This window comes from Triplophysa rosa, linkage group LG19, assembly GCF_024868665.1.
Source record: "Triplophysa rosa linkage group LG19, Trosa_1v2, whole genome shotgun sequence".
NCBI classification, from domain to species: Eukaryota; Metazoa; Chordata; class Actinopteri; order Cypriniformes; family Nemacheilidae; genus Triplophysa; species Triplophysa rosa.
This window is the reverse complement of record NC_079908.1, coordinates 6,874,469-6,891,089: the sequence shown is the minus strand read 5'-3', so window position 1 is coordinate 6,891,089 and position 16,621 is coordinate 6,874,469. Positions and strand designations below refer to the sequence as shown.

The following is a 16,621-nucleotide window of genomic DNA, read 5'->3' as shown; positions in this document are numbered from 1 at the left end:
TAAAGGAAACAATACAGTAAAGCGATTTGTCAATAGGAGGCAATGTAAAAAAATATGGCATCCTCTGCACCATTGGCCCAATTTGGTAGAAGTATACTATATAGCAGATTTTCTTTACATAATTTGTCGCTTCGGAGTTCAGCAAAAATACAGAACAGGTTAAAATGCTACAAAAACAAATTTGCAAACTTGACAATCCCAAATCTGAGGGTGTACACGTAGTACAGTTTACTGGAGACACAATCGTGACATTTTTGTAATGTAAACTCTAAACAAAATCCAAATGCGAAACCAGTTCAAATTGGATCATGTGCAATCAAAACATTAAACATCAAAGCGAATGTTTGATATCAAATTGAAGTAACACAAATCACGACCATGACATAACTAGGTCATCAATGTGAAACTAGTTACATAAACAATAAACAATACAGACAGCTGATAGCATAGCAGTATCAAGCAGCAGTCATCTCTCATGTCACAGTTTCTGGAGTCTTTCGATGAATGTCTGCTGTCTGTGATTTATCTGTCTGTGCCGTTTGGTGATTGGCTGAAGGGCGGTCAGACGATTACAACCAAAACTGCACTACACAATCTGATTGTTTGAGAGGATGACTCAACCACAGCCACATGTCGAATAGAGATGAAACGGGAATGTGGCAGAGCTGCATTTTTCCTCGGCATTTCCGCCCTTTACTTTCACTTGGTTTTTGATAAGTGAATAGATGAATAATGTGCTGCTCTTTTAGCAACAATATGGTTTCCCAGACATCAACTGATGACACATGCTCAGCTGTATTACCATAGTAACAGCCATCAACTTTGAGATGAATTACATCACAAAATGACACTTGGACAAAATGTAGTAAAATAACTTATTTTTAAAAAACGAATATTTATATATATGTTATTGATAGTAATATATTTACAGAGAAATATACAGTATGTAATATATTTACAGAGAAAATGACTAGATTAACTAAATTGATGATAATAATATGTGTGTATACACAGATATGTGAACACGATCAAGATCAAATGTATATTTATAACTTTCAGAGCATATTGCTTCATTTCAAAATGACAAAACGTGTGGTATGAAATGAAACTTGAAATGAAAACATAAACTAGTTTTATTTTGATTAAAATCAGATCAAATTCGCAAAAGAACACACACGCACAAAAAAAGAAAAAAGTGATAATAAATATATTTACAGAAGTTTTCTCAATTTCTCATCTGAAATTGTTGAAAAAATTTGTGTTGCTGCAAGGGAAGAAAGCTAAAGACTAATTCTCAAACTATATTAAAATCAAACTATTAGTAGGTAGACATTAATGTACAGTATTTTACAAAATACCAAATAACAGATTTAGGGGTGTCCCTATACTTAGGATTTACATAGTCGAATCAGAATGTGTTTAGGCAAAATGTCTGAAATGCAGGGGAACATATAGTCAAAACACAAGCCACAAATAGTCAAATGAATGGACATTTTCCTTAAACATCACGTAACAAGGCTGTGCCATACAATACTAGACCAGATCTCGCCTCAAAGCCATTTAAACAGTAAAAAAGTTTCTTTCACCCTTTTTTCCTGAGCACTCTTTCTCCGTCCTCCTGACACGCACGCTTGCTTTCAGTGCAGAGAATGGCAAGTTAAGAAAGTCTGCTCCATCACCGTGCTTTCTATATGCGGTGATTTTGGTTATATTACTTTATAATTATTTTTGTATCACGCAGCGCAAAGTTCAGTCTAAGTAACGAACCATGTGCCTTTACAGACAAAGTGTTAATTCATATTTATATACCCAAACATTCAGTAAGTGACAAATGTTTGGAAATGGTGTACACATTCATTTGCGAGTCATCTACGGGTTCGCGCAGAACGTCCTGCATCTCCTTACCAGTCTCACAGCACAGAAGACGTGGTGGCGCAGTGCGTGCCCGTCCGCTACGCCACTGCCCATATAACCAAAATGGCATGATCCCCATTGCATAACACCTCTGCGAAGATTCGACTGTCAGATTGGTTGTCGAATCAGGCTCCTCCTATCGAAGCATTGAATACATAACAAAAACAATTACATTTTCAAATTCACTACCATTTTTGTTTGAAAATGTTAGAATAATTGAACAAACAAAAAAATGTTCAATGTAAAAATAAAATAAACGAACAAATAAAAAACATTCATAAATAAATCATTTAAATATATTTTTTAAATTATTCCAATTACATAACATTTCTCAAGCCTATGATAATGGTGATGTGTGTTATGCGTCAGGCCCGCAGAGACTCTAGAGAGTGATGTGTTTGAGGATGGAGACATCAGTGACGTTGAAGAGGATGAAGACTTTTATCCTAAAGACTGTCAGTGGGAGCAGGAGGAGGAACCAGCCAAGCCTGAAACAACACCTGTCATTACGGAAAAGGTGACGGCTTTGCTTTTACTTGACACAGCAGAAACTTTCCTGTTGTGTTGAAGGTGAAGTAGGTCATTTTTGTTGATGTCAAAATACTTCAATCACTGCTTAAAATGCAGAGACAGCTATGAGAAAGCCATCTGTATGCTGATTATTCTAAAGTATAAAAAAACTAGCTTGCTAAACCCGATACGGCAATACTGACTATGGCATGAGCTGTTTGTCCAACCAGAGACAGATGGGAAACATGTTTGAAAACAATCATTATTTTTGCCATTTTTACTTTGTGTTTATGTTTTTGTGCCTTTCTAATGAATGTTTGTGTGTGTGAATCGTTACCTTAACATGGTTTGTTGTTTTTATAAAAAGGTGAATAAAGAGACCAGCGTGGACGGTCTTTCTCACTCTGTGGTTCGACCCAAAGAGAGACGGCACAACGTCCATCAGCAAAACCCTTTCATGCGTGGAAACACCATCATCCGCTCCAAGACGTTTTCTCCTGGTCCACAGAGCCAATACATCTGCAGGGTGAGAACACATCGATCTGCGAATATATCTATATATAGGCTACAATTTTTTACAAAAACAATTTACATTTAACTAAATATACAAATACGTCTAAATATATTTATGGCCATATCAATGGCCTCATTTTCCAAATCACCAGATCAACCGCAGTGACAGCGACAGCTCCACCCTGTCGAAAAAATCTCCTTTAGTCCGGAACGCCTCAGAGAGACGCAGCGTTCGAATCAAGAAGGTAACACATTTTACCTGCTCTTTATCATATGTAATAATATATTATTTTTAATAGTAAACAGTATTTACAATTAATTATTATTAGAGATGAGCCGATACTAAATCTATCCACCGATAGCGGTTGCCGATTATTCAACATACCTGCAAACTCACCGCTTTCTGGGGAAATTCGCCGTTTTGAATCCAAATATTGAGAGTCCAGAGTTTTTACCCAGAGTGGGGGCCTTAGTGATTTATAAAATGTACAGTGCCCTCCACTATGATTGGTACCCTTGGTAAATATGAGCAAAGAAGGCTGTAAAAATAAATCTGCGTTGTTTCTCGTTTTGATCTTTTATTTAAAAAAAATCTACAAAATTTCACCATTTCATTCAAGTAAAACAATTTGAAGTGGGGGGAATATCACATTGTGAAAAAAAACATTTCTCCAATACACCCTGGCCACAATTATTGGCACCCCTAGATATTCTTATGAGTAAAATATCTCCCAAATATTCCCATTAATATTTGAATTTTCTGAGCACACCAAGGTGACTAGAAACTTGATGTTGTCCAGTCATGACTTCTTGTTTCACAGGAGAATAATGTTAAGTAACACAAAGCCCAAACCCCCTTAATCATTCATCACAAAGGGTAAAACCGAAGAATATACAGTAGTTCTGATGTGCAGCAAAAGATCGTTGAGCTACACAAAATAGAAAGTGGATTTAAAAGGAAATGGTTGAAACAATAAAAATTCAATAGTAGTTAATATTTTATATTGTATTAGAATTATAATTGATCATTGATAATTGAAATAAGCATAAATAGCATGAGGGTTGAAGTTCTAATACTAACACTTTTCCTTTCTCCAGCCAGAAATTTAAGAGGGCAGTTGAAGCACGTTTAGCAGTAGTTTAATATTTAACGCTGACATTTCTGTGCTGACCTGAGGTCAGTGTTAATGATGCACAGTTTGGAAATAGAGGTCAAGTTTGCTGCCAATACGCCTCAGGTGAAACATTTAAGCCTTTAAAGACACAAAGCAAAGTCATAGTGAGAGTTCAGAGTGTTTTTGTTCAGAGGAACCGCACAGTCTTTTAAACTCTCTTGAACTGTCATTAAACTGAAGATCACAGTAATGAAAGTGCATGGTGGTTAGTCAGATGCTAGGAAGGTTAATGTATCGTTTTCATGATGAATGAACATTTACTTGATTCCCAACACCTACTCTCTGTTTTCAAAGTTTTTCACTTTGCTATCTCACAGCCGCCGGTGCAGGTCAAAGGTCTGGACGGTCTGCTCCGCACCTCTCTGGATCTGGAACTGGACCTGCAGGTGACCCGCACGCGACACAACCGTCTGAACGAAGAGCTGCACGTGCTGCGAGAGCTGAAGAAACAGCTGGAAGAGGCCCGACAGAAGGGCCAGCACACCCTTCCGGCGTGGGTGCAGGAGGACGAGCGCTTCCGACTGCTGCTCAAACAGACAGAGAGACAGGTGCAGACACCTTCTCTAAAATCCCACCCTCCAAAGACGGCTATCAATGCTCAGAAAAAAGCCAAATGCTCAAAAAGATTATCATGCAGAGAGCGTCTCTGGTTTGTTTTGGTAAACAGTAACATCCCGCAGTGAGTTTCTCACATCTATAGGGCTCTCCTGAGAAATCACACCTATCTCTGTGAGTCATCAGTCAGGTGGAAGAAATGCTTTGTGATTGTCTTAGAATACTTAAAGGATTGGCCAAAGATGTAAAAGAAACTAAATAAAACCCATACGGACTGACAGAATCCTGCACACCCTGACTTAAAAGCATTCCAGAAGTATAATATCCTAAATACCAGCTCTGTTCTAACATGTGATGCGGTTTGCTCTTTTTTTCCTCAGACGCAAGAAGAGCAGCTACAAGAACAGAGGGTGGAGAAGATGATGCGAGCAGCCGCTAAAGATGTGCACAAGATCCGCGGGCAAAGCCTCAAAGAGGTCCCCGGGGTCCAGTCTTTCAGGTGGGCAAAACATACTACTCAAGCCATCCCAACTAACATCCTAAAACCGTTGAATCTGATACCGTCTTGTTCGACTGTCTGTACTCATTGCCCGCTATGACCCCTCTTAGAGAAAAGATGGCCTTCTTCACCCGAGCGAAGATAAACGTTCCTGACCTACCAGCCGACGACGTGTAGAGGATCTCAAGTATTTTTTGGTCTGAACTGCTGTTTCCATGGAAACAAAACTGACATCTGGTGGTGTTATGAAGAACTGCGTGACAGAAAGTGTACGTTGGGCAAGACATTTTAAACACTGGGTTTTAACTCTTGGAACTGAAAGTGTGTAGATCCATGTGTCTTATTCCTTCTTTTAAGCTAGTTTTCTTTTCTGTTTTTGACTCTCGTTGCGTTCTGTTACTAATAAGAATATGTCTGTATCTGTACTAGGTGTTTTAGGGGTCATTTGAAAATGACAAAGTCGGGCTGGTAAACGATTAATCGCGATTAAGCGCATCCAGAATAAACGTTTGTTTACATAATATATGTCTGTGTACTGTTCCTATTTATTTTGTATTTATAAACACACACACACACACATGTATATACTGTATTTAGGAAATATCTGCGTGCATATATTAATATTTAAACATTTATTGATTTTTATATTTCATATTTTTCTTAAATGCCTACACGTATATGTACAGTATGTGTTTACAAATATAAAATAACATGCGTAGTACACGGCCATAAATGTTGTGTAAACCAACTTTTATTCTGGATGCGATTAATCGCGATTAATCGTTTAACAGCCCTAGAAATACGTTTGAAAAATGCTGCTCTGCCGACCAGGCATGACTGCGCACTGTTAATGATGTGAATACAGTAACTTACGGTACTACTTCTGTCTATAGCACAAGGCTTCAGAAATCTGTATACAACAATGTTGCAATGACGACACGAATGCTCATAAATCCTGCTTTTATTCTGTCCATGCTTATGTTAGATAGTCTGAGCTTTTTATTTTGCAAATGTGTAAACGGTTAGCCAGCATGAAACTAAAGCATGACAGTAACTAGACCGGTTAGTAGATTAAGTAGATGGCTAACAGCTCTCCGCACATGCAAACAAAACACACCTTTGGCGCAAAATGTTCGTAAAATGATGTAGAAACTGCACTTAGTTCCACGGACTCTCAGGTAGAACATCAGATAGTTAATGCACTTTATTAGACATCAGATAGCAAGTCATCAATGTAGAGAATAAAACAGCACATTCTGAATGCAAAGATGATGTTGTCTCATTTAAGTGAAGCTCTTCTTGCATCTTTAGATACAAAGAGCATCTTTTTACGTTTGTTAACTCCCCATTATTTAACCTGCAATGTGTTCACAGATTAGATGTCACTTTAGAGAAATACAGACCTCTTGTCCCTACAATAGGTTCGCTTTAGGCTAAAAGCACAAGTGTAATTGTAGTTTATGTGACTAATAATGTTGGAAAAGAGTCCGAAAAAGCAAACGCTGTAACAATTCTCAAAGCACAATATTGAAGAAGTCTGTGTGTTTGGGTGAATCTGCAATCAAACCAAAAATGATTTTGCGTAGAATGTAGAAAATAAATTCTGTTTAGGACCATTAAAATATTTGCGTTGTGATATGATTGTAATGACAGCTAAGCAAAATTACCCCAGAAGACACATTAATAGTGCAAACATTAAAATCTGCATAGAATAGCATATGCATTAATAGATTTATTAATAAATGCATTTAATAAAAACGAATTTGCTCAAAGAATTTTGCAATACAGTAGGCATGCAAGTAATGTCAAGAGGCAAAAAAATGGGCCTTACAATTGGCATCATTTCTGGACAAAATGTATTTTTGACAATTTGAGAAAGATTCACTCGTTTATGAATCGATTAAAAAGCAGCCAGCGACAAATCGAGAAAACTGGACAATCATCATCTCAACACATCTAGGTCACTGCAAAGGCACAGTTCACTTAATAATGCATCGCGCCTCACTGCAGACATCCCTGAGCATAACGTTTTATCTACATGAGAGAAGTTGGATGTTTATATGTAGCACTTTAAAAATGCCCCAGTTCACACAATCTATTATTGATACAGAATTACATTATTTTGTCATTGTTTTAGCCTAATGCCCATTCTCACCGAAATCAGTGGCAATAAAAGCCCGATTTCATGGGTTTTGTCCACATTTTAACATTAAATCTTGCAGTTGATCTTTGTTACGGTATATTACGCAAAGCTCTTGGTGCAGTTCATGGGCCGTGCTCACATTTTCTGTTTTGCATTCAGCTTCAGTCCACCATCCTAATACGTTCTTGTTCCTCTTGAGAGCCTCGGGTGCTGTTTTAATGGCTTTTTTCCACAAGAAAACATCAAATGTACTGTCTTTGCCCAACCTCAGATCAGCTCTCAGTGTTTGAGTAATTTAGAGTCGACAGCAAAGTTTGTTTAATCTAATAAAAGCAATATTAATAATACAACATTCATGTTGCATAAATATACTGGAGTTGACTAACAGAGCCATGACCTATATTTTATAAGGATAGCACAGTGTCTGTCCTACAGAATTTAAAATCCAGTAAGGGTTACTGGTCCAAAAAGTCTAGTCTCTTGCTCCACCCAGTGGTACAAAACTCGAAGTTATTTAAAGAACATGGTTTTTGTATTTTTATTGAAAATTCAATGTCATGATTTAGAAAATGATCCCTCTGTGCAGCATATTTATTTTTATATGATGGAATACAATAACAACATAAAAGACCTGACTAAAATGCTGTCCCAAAGCCTTAAGTTTAGCCAAATATCTATACTACACTAATTTCTTTCACGTTAAAGCCTCACAGTTGTTTTCTGTTGCATATTTCTTGTAGTTGATTTCAGTTTATTAGAGTATTTGTGATTGTAGTAATTGTATTGTTTTCACAGTTTAGACTCAGTAATAGACATTGCCAAACGTATAGACTCCTGTCGGCTTCATCCTAGCTCATCTCAGCTTATTAATGTGCTGTGTGATGTGAAGATTTCTCACATGGGCATTTTTAATCGAGGTACATTTTTGTTATTTTTAATCTTTCAGATTTTCACACGTTTTTATCATTTTCTTTCATTTGAATGTGAGAGATACAGTGTGTCCCCTTTAAATATTATGTACAGTACATGTGTATGCAATGCTGTAGAATGTAAACAGTATACCTGGAAACACTACGATTTATCTTCTTCTGAGAGTGCTCGAACAAGAGAAAAGAAGTCTTATGTTGTCATTGGTCATTATAGGGTACAATAGTATGCCATCTCTGCGTATGGTTGGAGAGAATTTCTTAGGTGCTCTTTAACTACCAATTTTCATACATACATACATGTAAGATTCGTTATAATTAATCAATAGGTGAAAACGCTGTCAGTATCTGATGCTGGTAGTCATGAATGATTTGTTGCGTATCGTTCACAGTAGGACTTTTATTTTGGAAGCACCAGTTCATTTTTTAAAACTCTTGTTCTGATGATGAAACAACCTGATCTGATCACAGAGATGGTTTGAGAAGTACAGCTTGAATTTATTGCACTTTTGTGATTTGGGTTTTCTGTCTTTTTTTTCCTTGTGAGACTTCTGAAAGCTGTGAATTTTATCATCGACACTGTACTGTCAACAAGATTTGTAAATATATCACCAGCACAAGAATATGTTTTGTAGTTTCACAACAAATATAAAAAGTTCCTCTCTTCTAATCTTTAGAATGTTTCTTTTGTGTGTATTTGTGAGTCTGATTTTCTCATTCTTCAAAGTTATGTGCAATGACTAGACAATCTACAGACTAGCCAGCATCCACTCTGTTTTATAATAACCCAAAGCCTAAAGTGCTATAGTATTTGAAAAAAAAACATCACAGTAAATGTGGAATGTGTAATTAGAATAAATAATTGGGCACATTTTGCTAGCATTGCTTCTTACAGTATTGTCATGCCCTGTAAAAAAGCACTGAAAATTCACAAAAATAATTTCACATTTAAATGAAATGAAATAGTTGGACAGTAATAAAAATGTAAAATAAAAGGACCAACTTGCCCAAGAAACAATGGCATTAAGCTGTACTCTACATAGACTTTATAAAATCATGTCCTATGTCTGCCCTTTGAAACTGTTTTGTTGTTTAATGTTATAGTACTGAATGCATGTGCAAAAATGTTTTATTTTTGTGGTGTATACACATTGGTCTTGTGAAACTTATGATTTTTTTCTGTAGAAAACTTTGAACACAACCCTTAAACATAATTTTTAAGTTCAAAGTTTTATATCTCATCAACAGTATATGGCAGTCAGAAAGTGAAAGGAAAAATGGGTTGGTCGGCAATTACCCCAAGATGAATAAATAAATAAACAAACATTTGTGGCATGGACAGCTACTTGCGGTGAAACACATTTGTGGAATTTTTTAATGCAATGTTTACATAAACTTAATACCTTATTTTTACTTGTATGCAAATTGCCCCAATATGTCATATATATATATATATGTGTGTGTGTGTGTGTGTGTGTGTGTGTGTAATAAATGAATATGATAATATATCATAAATAATATATCATTACAATAAACAATAATGCCACTTATGGAGATATTCGAAGTCATTTGCATTTGTTCATTTTACTACTTACACTTTATAAAGCACAATCCTATTCTATCTGTTACGAAGCAGTGATTTCAGTTTGTCGGATCAAAACTTAGAACTTAAGATAGAAGAAGTTCTATAATAAATAACTTAAACTGTAGTAATATGTGCACTAAATTGAAAACTTAATTGTTTTCGTTATTTATTATTATTATTTTCAGGCCAGTGTTTTTGTTATTACAGTGTTATCAAATTGAAAATACAATGTTATAATGTCATCAAAATAAATGTTATTTATTGTTTTGAAGTGTTTTATATATAAGGGCTGTGATTTTTTCTGCACTGCGGTTGATTGAAAGGCTTTTGTATTGACGGGTGTTTTCCCATAATCCCGCGGGACCGGAAGCAGCGTTGCGTGTTTGGTGGCGCTGCTAGTTGTCCAGCTGCTCAGCGGTTACTTCTACATTTCACAAGACATTGGCCAGGTAACTAGTTTGGGCGGTCAAACCTTACATTGTCTCAAATATTGTCCGTTTATTAGCTTTTTACGCGGATAAAATGTTCATTTGTTTGGCGGAAACAGAAGAGCGGAAGCTAACACAAGCTAATCTTAACGCCATCCACAAAAACACGGTTAATTATCGTTAAAATTAAAATGAATTTTGATCAAATACGATGTTTAATAAAATGTATAAACGATCTCTAATGTTGGCCACTGTTAGGTAACTTAGATGTGACCTGCTTGTCTGTTTTTTTGTCTTCATAATGTTTAATTCAAAGAACATTAGTTTGTGATTAATTATGTTACGCGCATGTGCGTGAATGAAGTACTCCACCGAATATGCACGTTGCTCTGTTACGTTTTGTTTCATCCCAATATTCATAAGCAATAAGGATTTTCGTATTTTGAAGCTCGTGAGAGAAAATTCAGTGTAAATCACCTGATTGACTCAAACTCTCATTGGCTTTTCAGGCAGCGTTGTATTTCCTGTGAGCGCTTCTGGATCTCTGGGATCCTCGATCACTTCTTCAGTCTTCACCATCGTCATCATGCCAGCTGCAATTGCAGATACCAGTCAGATTATCTGCGAGGTCTGGGCAAGCAATGTGGAGGATGAGATGAGGAAGATAAGACAGATCATTCAAAACTACAACTTCATCGCTATGGTGTGTGTGTCTCATATCTACTTATGAGAACATTTCCCATTAATTGATCAAATCTATCCAAACACGTGGTACTTGTATGTGTCCGTTAGCAGTCATTTCGCCTACAAAAGAGCAACCATGAGACTGTAGTAGTATGATAAAAAAAATCAGAGATGTGTCAGTCATTTTTGTGGATATCTGCATCATCCCTCCACAGAAACTTGATTTTATATCAGAGATATTCCCGTGCATTTTAACGCGAGCCTGACACAGTGTTTCTTGAATAAATCAGGACACAGAGTTTCCCGGAGTGGTTGTCCGTCCTATCGGAGAGTTCCGCAGTACTGTTGACTACCAGTATCAGCTTCTGCGGTGCAATGTGGACCTTTTAAAAATCATCCAGCTGGGCTTGACGTTTATGAACGAAGATGGAGACTACCCACCAGGAACCACAACGTGGCAGTTCAACTTCAAATTCAATCTGACGTAGGTGTAGGGTCCTACTGAGTCTGAACTAAATCAGAATCAAGAACCAAAACTAAGCGTTTTATAATGAATGTTAATGCTTTTGCAAATCCACAAATACTACCGTTTGTACTGCAGAGAGGACATGTACTCTCAGGACTCGATAGACCTCCTCCAGAACTCGGGGCTGCAGTTTAAGAAGCACGAGGAGGAGGGCATCGACACGCTTTACTTCGCAGAACTCCTAATGACATCAGGCCTGGTGCTTTGTGAAAATGTCAAGTGGCTCTCATTTCACAGGTAATGACACTATGAAGTCTGAATTGATGCGGTTTAATATTTTTTGTTAATGCCACATTTAAGATGAATCGTTATTTTTTACATCACCACTTTGTCCTCGTCAGCGGCTATGATTTTGGCTACCTGGTGAAGTTACTCACAGACACCAGGCTACCGGAGGAGGAACACGAGTTCTTCCAGATCTTATATCTCTTCTTCCCAGCCATCTATGATGTCAAATACCTCATGAAGAGCTGCAAAAACCTCAAGGTATGAGAGTGCGCAAGGCTCCTATGGCCAGTTTACAGTGCGTGTTGGAAGATACCATGTGCTGTTTGTTTGTTTTTAGGGGGGACTCCAGGAAGTGGCAGACCAGCTGGAACTAAAAAGGATCGGCAGGCAGCACCAGGCTGGATCAGACTCGTTGCTCACTGGAATGGCTTTTTTCCGCATGAAAGAGGTCAATTTGATTTTGTGTAACCATAGTTGGACAAAAACAGCAACAACGTCTATTCACACAAAAAGTGTGATGAAGCACTCAGTCATTCACATGCTTCAATGCATTAGAAAATACAATTTGTGTTGTAATACATATTGATGAAACATTTTCTTATTTGAATGAAATGGACCACTACAACTTTTCAGTCAACTGCACGACTAGAATTTTCTTCACTTGTGTAAATAAGTATCTAGAAATGCATTTAGATGAAATTCTAACGTCCAAAAACGTCCTTTGTCTCCGCAGCTGTTTTTTGAGGACAACATCGACGACGCAAAGTACTGCGGGCGGCTCTACGGCTTGGGATCGGGTTCCTCACAAAGCCAGAACGGAATCTCCAACTCGTCACAGGAGGAAACCAACAACAAGCACTGACCAAACGATCGAGCGACAACGACCAAGTGGATGATGCACTTGTTTTAATCCCACCCAGCAGCTATTCTCTTTCCTATTCCTTAAAGATGATTTCAGATCATTCATTCATTCTAAAGGGACATTGGAAAATGCCAACAATCACATTCTGTTCAGCTTGGTAGGTCATCACACTGCGACGTTCCAGGACGCCCGACATGTTCCTATTACTCCCATCTGCTGCTTTTGAAAATTTTATCTTTTGTTTTACAGTATTAAAAACACAAACGTTTTAAGCATGGGACCAGCGCTTGTGTATATTACTGCATTTTAATATACTCGATCCTTTTTAGAAATGTTTTGATATTTTCTAGAAAGGCTCAATTGTTGTCACTGGGATTATAGAAAACATCCATTCGACGCTGGAAAACGGGGATAGGGATTTTAACATATGCTGGCGTGCATGTACATTAAAATACAAAACTCTTCTTGGCTTTTTTCCTGCTAAGAAAAAGTTTTAGATTGTCGAGTCATCTTTGGGAACAGGAGTCTGCTGGTCCTTTGTACATTTTAAATTTGTTAAATTTGTTCGTCATGAATTCAACTGTTTGTCATGAATTCAACCGTTTGTGGTACATTTTGTTTTCATTTCACCTGTTGTTCAAAGCTGTTGTGTATTAAAATGTTTTCTATTGTTAATGTGCAATTGTAGTTTCATGTTTGTTACAAAGGATGTGCTGTAAAAAGCACAAGCGTCCTACAGCAGAGCAAGATCGTCTGGTTTAAATAAAACACCATGTTCTTTATAAACAAATTGCGTATTGTGTTAAAATTATACTTGTATATAAAACCTTTTGAAAAGTTACATGGCGTTTTAACTTTATTCAAGTCAGATGTCAACGTTTAGAATGCACTGCTTCAAATTCAGATTTTTTTATTAAGTATAGATATACAGTCACTCAGGTACATTTGTACATATTCAAAGTACACAAGTGCACAGAGCAAGTGCTAGTGTGTCAGTCTCTGACAGGCTTTATGCAGTGATGCTGCACTTCCATATTTGTGCAACAATGCTGTGGCTTCTGAGGACATGTGCTGTGGAATCGGAGCGAAATGTTGGTCCAGGTACAGAAGGACAATACAACACTCCATGACATCAGGAAATGGGTATTTCTGAAATACACAAAAAATACAGTCAAAACAATCATAGGGTTTAGCTAAAGCTGCTGTAAGCCATTGTTTTTGAAAAACAATACTCGTACCACAACAGGTGAAGGTGTTGTGAAAGCATTAAGGGTTTGGCCAAGTACCATGGTCTCAGGTAGACGACGTAAACATTGTAAACTAGCCGTGTGTATTTGAATGCAATAAATTTGCATGACATAAGGCTAGTAATTATATTTAAAGGAATCGTTCACCCAAAAATGAAACCTCTCATTTACTAACTATCACAGATGTATATAATGACTTTTCTTTAGATGAAAGGATCGCATTTTTCACAAGAAACCTAAAAATAGTTTTGTTCTACAAATGTATCATTTTACTTCAGAAGACATTGATTGAAGATGTAAAACAGAAAAAATGTTATAAAGGGAAAGCTCCCCCAAAAATGAAAAATTAATTCTGTCATCATTTACTCACCCTCAAGTTGTTCCAAACCCATATACAGGTGCTGGTCATATAATTAGAATATCATCAAAAAGTTAATTTATTTCACTAATTCCATTCAAAAAGTGAAACTTGTATATTATATTCATTCATTACACACAGACTGATATATTTCAAATGTTCATTTCTTTTAATTTGATGATTAACTGACAACTAATGAAAATCCCAAATTCAGTATCTCAGAAAATTAGAATATTATTTAAGACCAATACAAAGAAAGGATTTTTAGAAATCTTGGCCAACTGAAAAGTATGAACATGAAAAGTATGAGCATGTACAGCACTCAATACTTAGTTGGGGCTCCTTTTGCCTGAATTACTGCAGCAATGCGGCGTGGCATGGAGTGGATCAGTCTGTGGCACTGCTCAGGTGTTATGAGAGGCCAGGTTGCTCTGATAGTGGCCTTCAGCTCTTCTGCATTGTTGGGTCTGGCGAGTTTGCTGGCCAATTAAGAACAGGGATACCATGGTCCTTAAACCAGGTACTGGTAGCTTTGGCACTGTGTGCAGGTGCCAAGTCCTGTTGGAAAATGAAATCTGCATCTCCATAAAGTTGGTCAGCAGCAGGAAGCATCAGAAGCGTCTCGCCTGGGCTAAAGACAAAAAGGACTGGACTGCTGCTGAGTGGTCCAAAGTTATGTTCTCTGATGAAAGTAAATTTTGCATTTCCTTTGGAAATCAGGGTCCCAGAGTCTGGACCTTAACCCCATAGAAAATCTATGGGGTATTGTGAAGAGGAAGATGCGATATGCCAGACCCAACAATGCAGAAGAGCTGAAGGCCACTATCAGAGCAACCTGGGCTCTCATAACACCTGAGCAGTGCCACAGACTGATCGACTCCATGCCACGCCGCATTGCTGCAGTAATTCAGGCAAAAGGAGCCCCAACTAAGTATTGAGTGCTGTACATGCTCATACTTTTCATGTTCNGCATTGCTGCAGTAATTCAGGCAAAAGGAGCCCCAACTAAGTATTGAGTGCTGTACATGCTCATACTTTTCATGTTCATACTTTTCAGTTGGCCAAGATTTCTAAAAATCCTTTCTTTGTATTGGTCTTAAGTAATATTCTAATTTATACTGAATACTCAAGATACTGAATCTGGGATTTTCATTAGTTGTCAGTTATAATCATCAAATTAAAAGAAATAAACATTTGAAATATATCAGTCTGTGTGTAATGAATGAATATAATATACAAGTTTCACTTTTTGAATGGAATTAGTGAAATAAATCAACTTTTTGATGATATTCTAATTATATAACCAGCACCTGTATATCTAAATGGTGTCTGTTTATACAAAGAATCCACTAGAGGGCAGTGTTGCTTCGAGTCTTAGCTGTCACACGACGCAATAAGCGCTCACCATGGGGATCTGTGGGACTGTTCCAAGAAGCTCATTAGATAGCCGGAACAACAGTGCTGAGATTGAAAATAAATCACTGTTTTATGAATAAGACGGGGGAGCTCGGATAATAACTGTACATTTGAAATAAACACGAATCACATTTGATCCGAACCTCAATGTACGCCGTTTTGCTTTAAAGGCATTCTCGCATGAACGAATCACAATACATTCGACGAGTCTATTGTCACACCTTTATAATTGGAAAAGGCAAACAGACCCCTGAGATATTCCCCGAGATGGTGAACTTTTAGATGAAGCGAAGCGCGCCTCATCAGCGCAGATCTGTCTTTAATATTTGACGCTGCTCGCTGTTTTCTGAGTCGCGAGCTCGGTGCGTATAATTACACCTGGACCTGTCACATCCGTTTCCGCCGCCGCGACCAACTTAAACATCTCTGTCAGTCCCGAAGCTCGTCAAACCACCGCGATGAATTGATGTTTTAAGGTAGGTTTTAATGAATAAGGGGGAGTCAAATTCGGTTATATAGCCTCACATTCAATTTTTTTCTTTCTTCCGTCGCGTATGTTGGCAGATTCATTACTGGCGTTTTCCCACACCCCCCACTCGATCTTTTCCCGCTGCTTGACTGTCACCCTAGCGGCTCGCGCAGTTGTTCGTCCCGCTCATCACCGAGGGGCTTTGTCCCAAAGAGATAGAACTGTCCAGAACAATTACCTCAGGAGCTTTAACATTACCCGCCAAAGGTATTTTAATGTCCACAGTTTCTCTAGGTATGATGCGATTAAAAGAGGTGGCCAGACACAAATATCTGACACGGTACACACACGTACTGTAAATAAATAGCGTAAAAAACTACTAAATCTGAGTTTAGCAAAGCAAACAAAATGCAGTGAGGCTAGCTCGTTTTTGCATTTTTTGAGGCTGTAATTTATCCTGAAGAAAATGAACAATTACCAACCATTTGGTAAAGGTAGTGTGTGTGTCAATAAAATGTTAACTGTCCACTCAGAATGGTTCAGTGTTGTGCACATACAGTAAGATTGTGACTTTTAAGCTTGA

General features: G+C 37.6%; 3 protein-coding genes across 3 annotated transcripts in view; 2 read left to right on the top strand and 1 right to left on the bottom strand.

The window, feature by feature from the left end:
* Positions 1-9,769, top strand: part of wwc1 (WW and C2 domain containing 1) — a 36,845-nt gene extending 27,076 nt beyond the window's left edge. The window contains exons 17-22 of the mRNA XM_057359967.1: positions 2,284-2,431; positions 2,792-2,950; positions 3,090-3,182; positions 4,430-4,660; positions 5,048-5,166; positions 5,277-9,769. Coding sequence (XP_057215950.1) covers positions 2,284-2,431; positions 2,792-2,950; positions 3,090-3,182; positions 4,430-4,660; positions 5,048-5,166; positions 5,277-5,343 — 817 coding nt within the window. The 3' untranslated portion in view covers positions 5,344-9,769. The remainder of the gene's footprint in view (positions 1-2,283; positions 2,432-2,791; positions 2,951-3,089; positions 3,183-4,429; positions 4,661-5,047; positions 5,167-5,276) is intronic.
* Positions 9,770-10,172: 403 nt separating this feature from the next.
* Positions 10,173-13,225, top strand: cnot8 (CCR4-NOT transcription complex, subunit 8). Its single transcript, XM_057360375.1, has 7 exons — positions 10,173-10,269; positions 10,758-10,951; positions 11,223-11,416; positions 11,534-11,695; positions 11,800-11,944; positions 12,024-12,134; positions 12,420-13,225. The coding sequence occupies exons 2-7, from the start codon at positions 10,835-10,837 to the stop codon at positions 12,546-12,548; spliced, it is 858 nt and encodes a 285-aa protein (XP_057216358.1). The 5' UTR covers positions 10,173-10,269; positions 10,758-10,834; the 3' UTR covers positions 12,549-13,225.
* Positions 13,226-13,425: 200 nt separating this feature from the next.
* The window catches only part of gemin5 (gem (nuclear organelle) associated protein 5), a 35,033-nt gene continuing 31,837 nt past the window's right edge, over positions 13,426-16,621 (bottom strand). The window contains exon 28 of the mRNA XM_057360500.1: positions 13,426-13,697. Within this exon, the coding sequence (XP_057216483.1) occupies positions 13,533-13,697 (165 nt within the window). The 3' untranslated portion in view covers positions 13,426-13,532. The remainder of the gene's footprint in view (positions 13,698-16,621) is intronic.

Bases quoted from the DNA above. Each gene is read 5' to 3' on its own strand.
- cnot8 (XM_057360375.1), top strand. From the start codon at position 10,835: ATGCCAGCTGCAATTGCAGATACCAGTCAGATTATCTGCGAGGTCTGG. The intron at 11,696-11,799 runs GTAATGACACTA...TGTCCTCGTCAG, and splicing joins AAGTGGCTCTCATTTCACAG to CGGCTATGATTTTGGCTACC. The intron at 11,945-12,023 runs GTATGAGAGTGC...GTTTGTTTTTAG, and splicing joins AGAGCTGCAAAAACCTCAAG to GGGGGACTCCAGGAAGTGGC.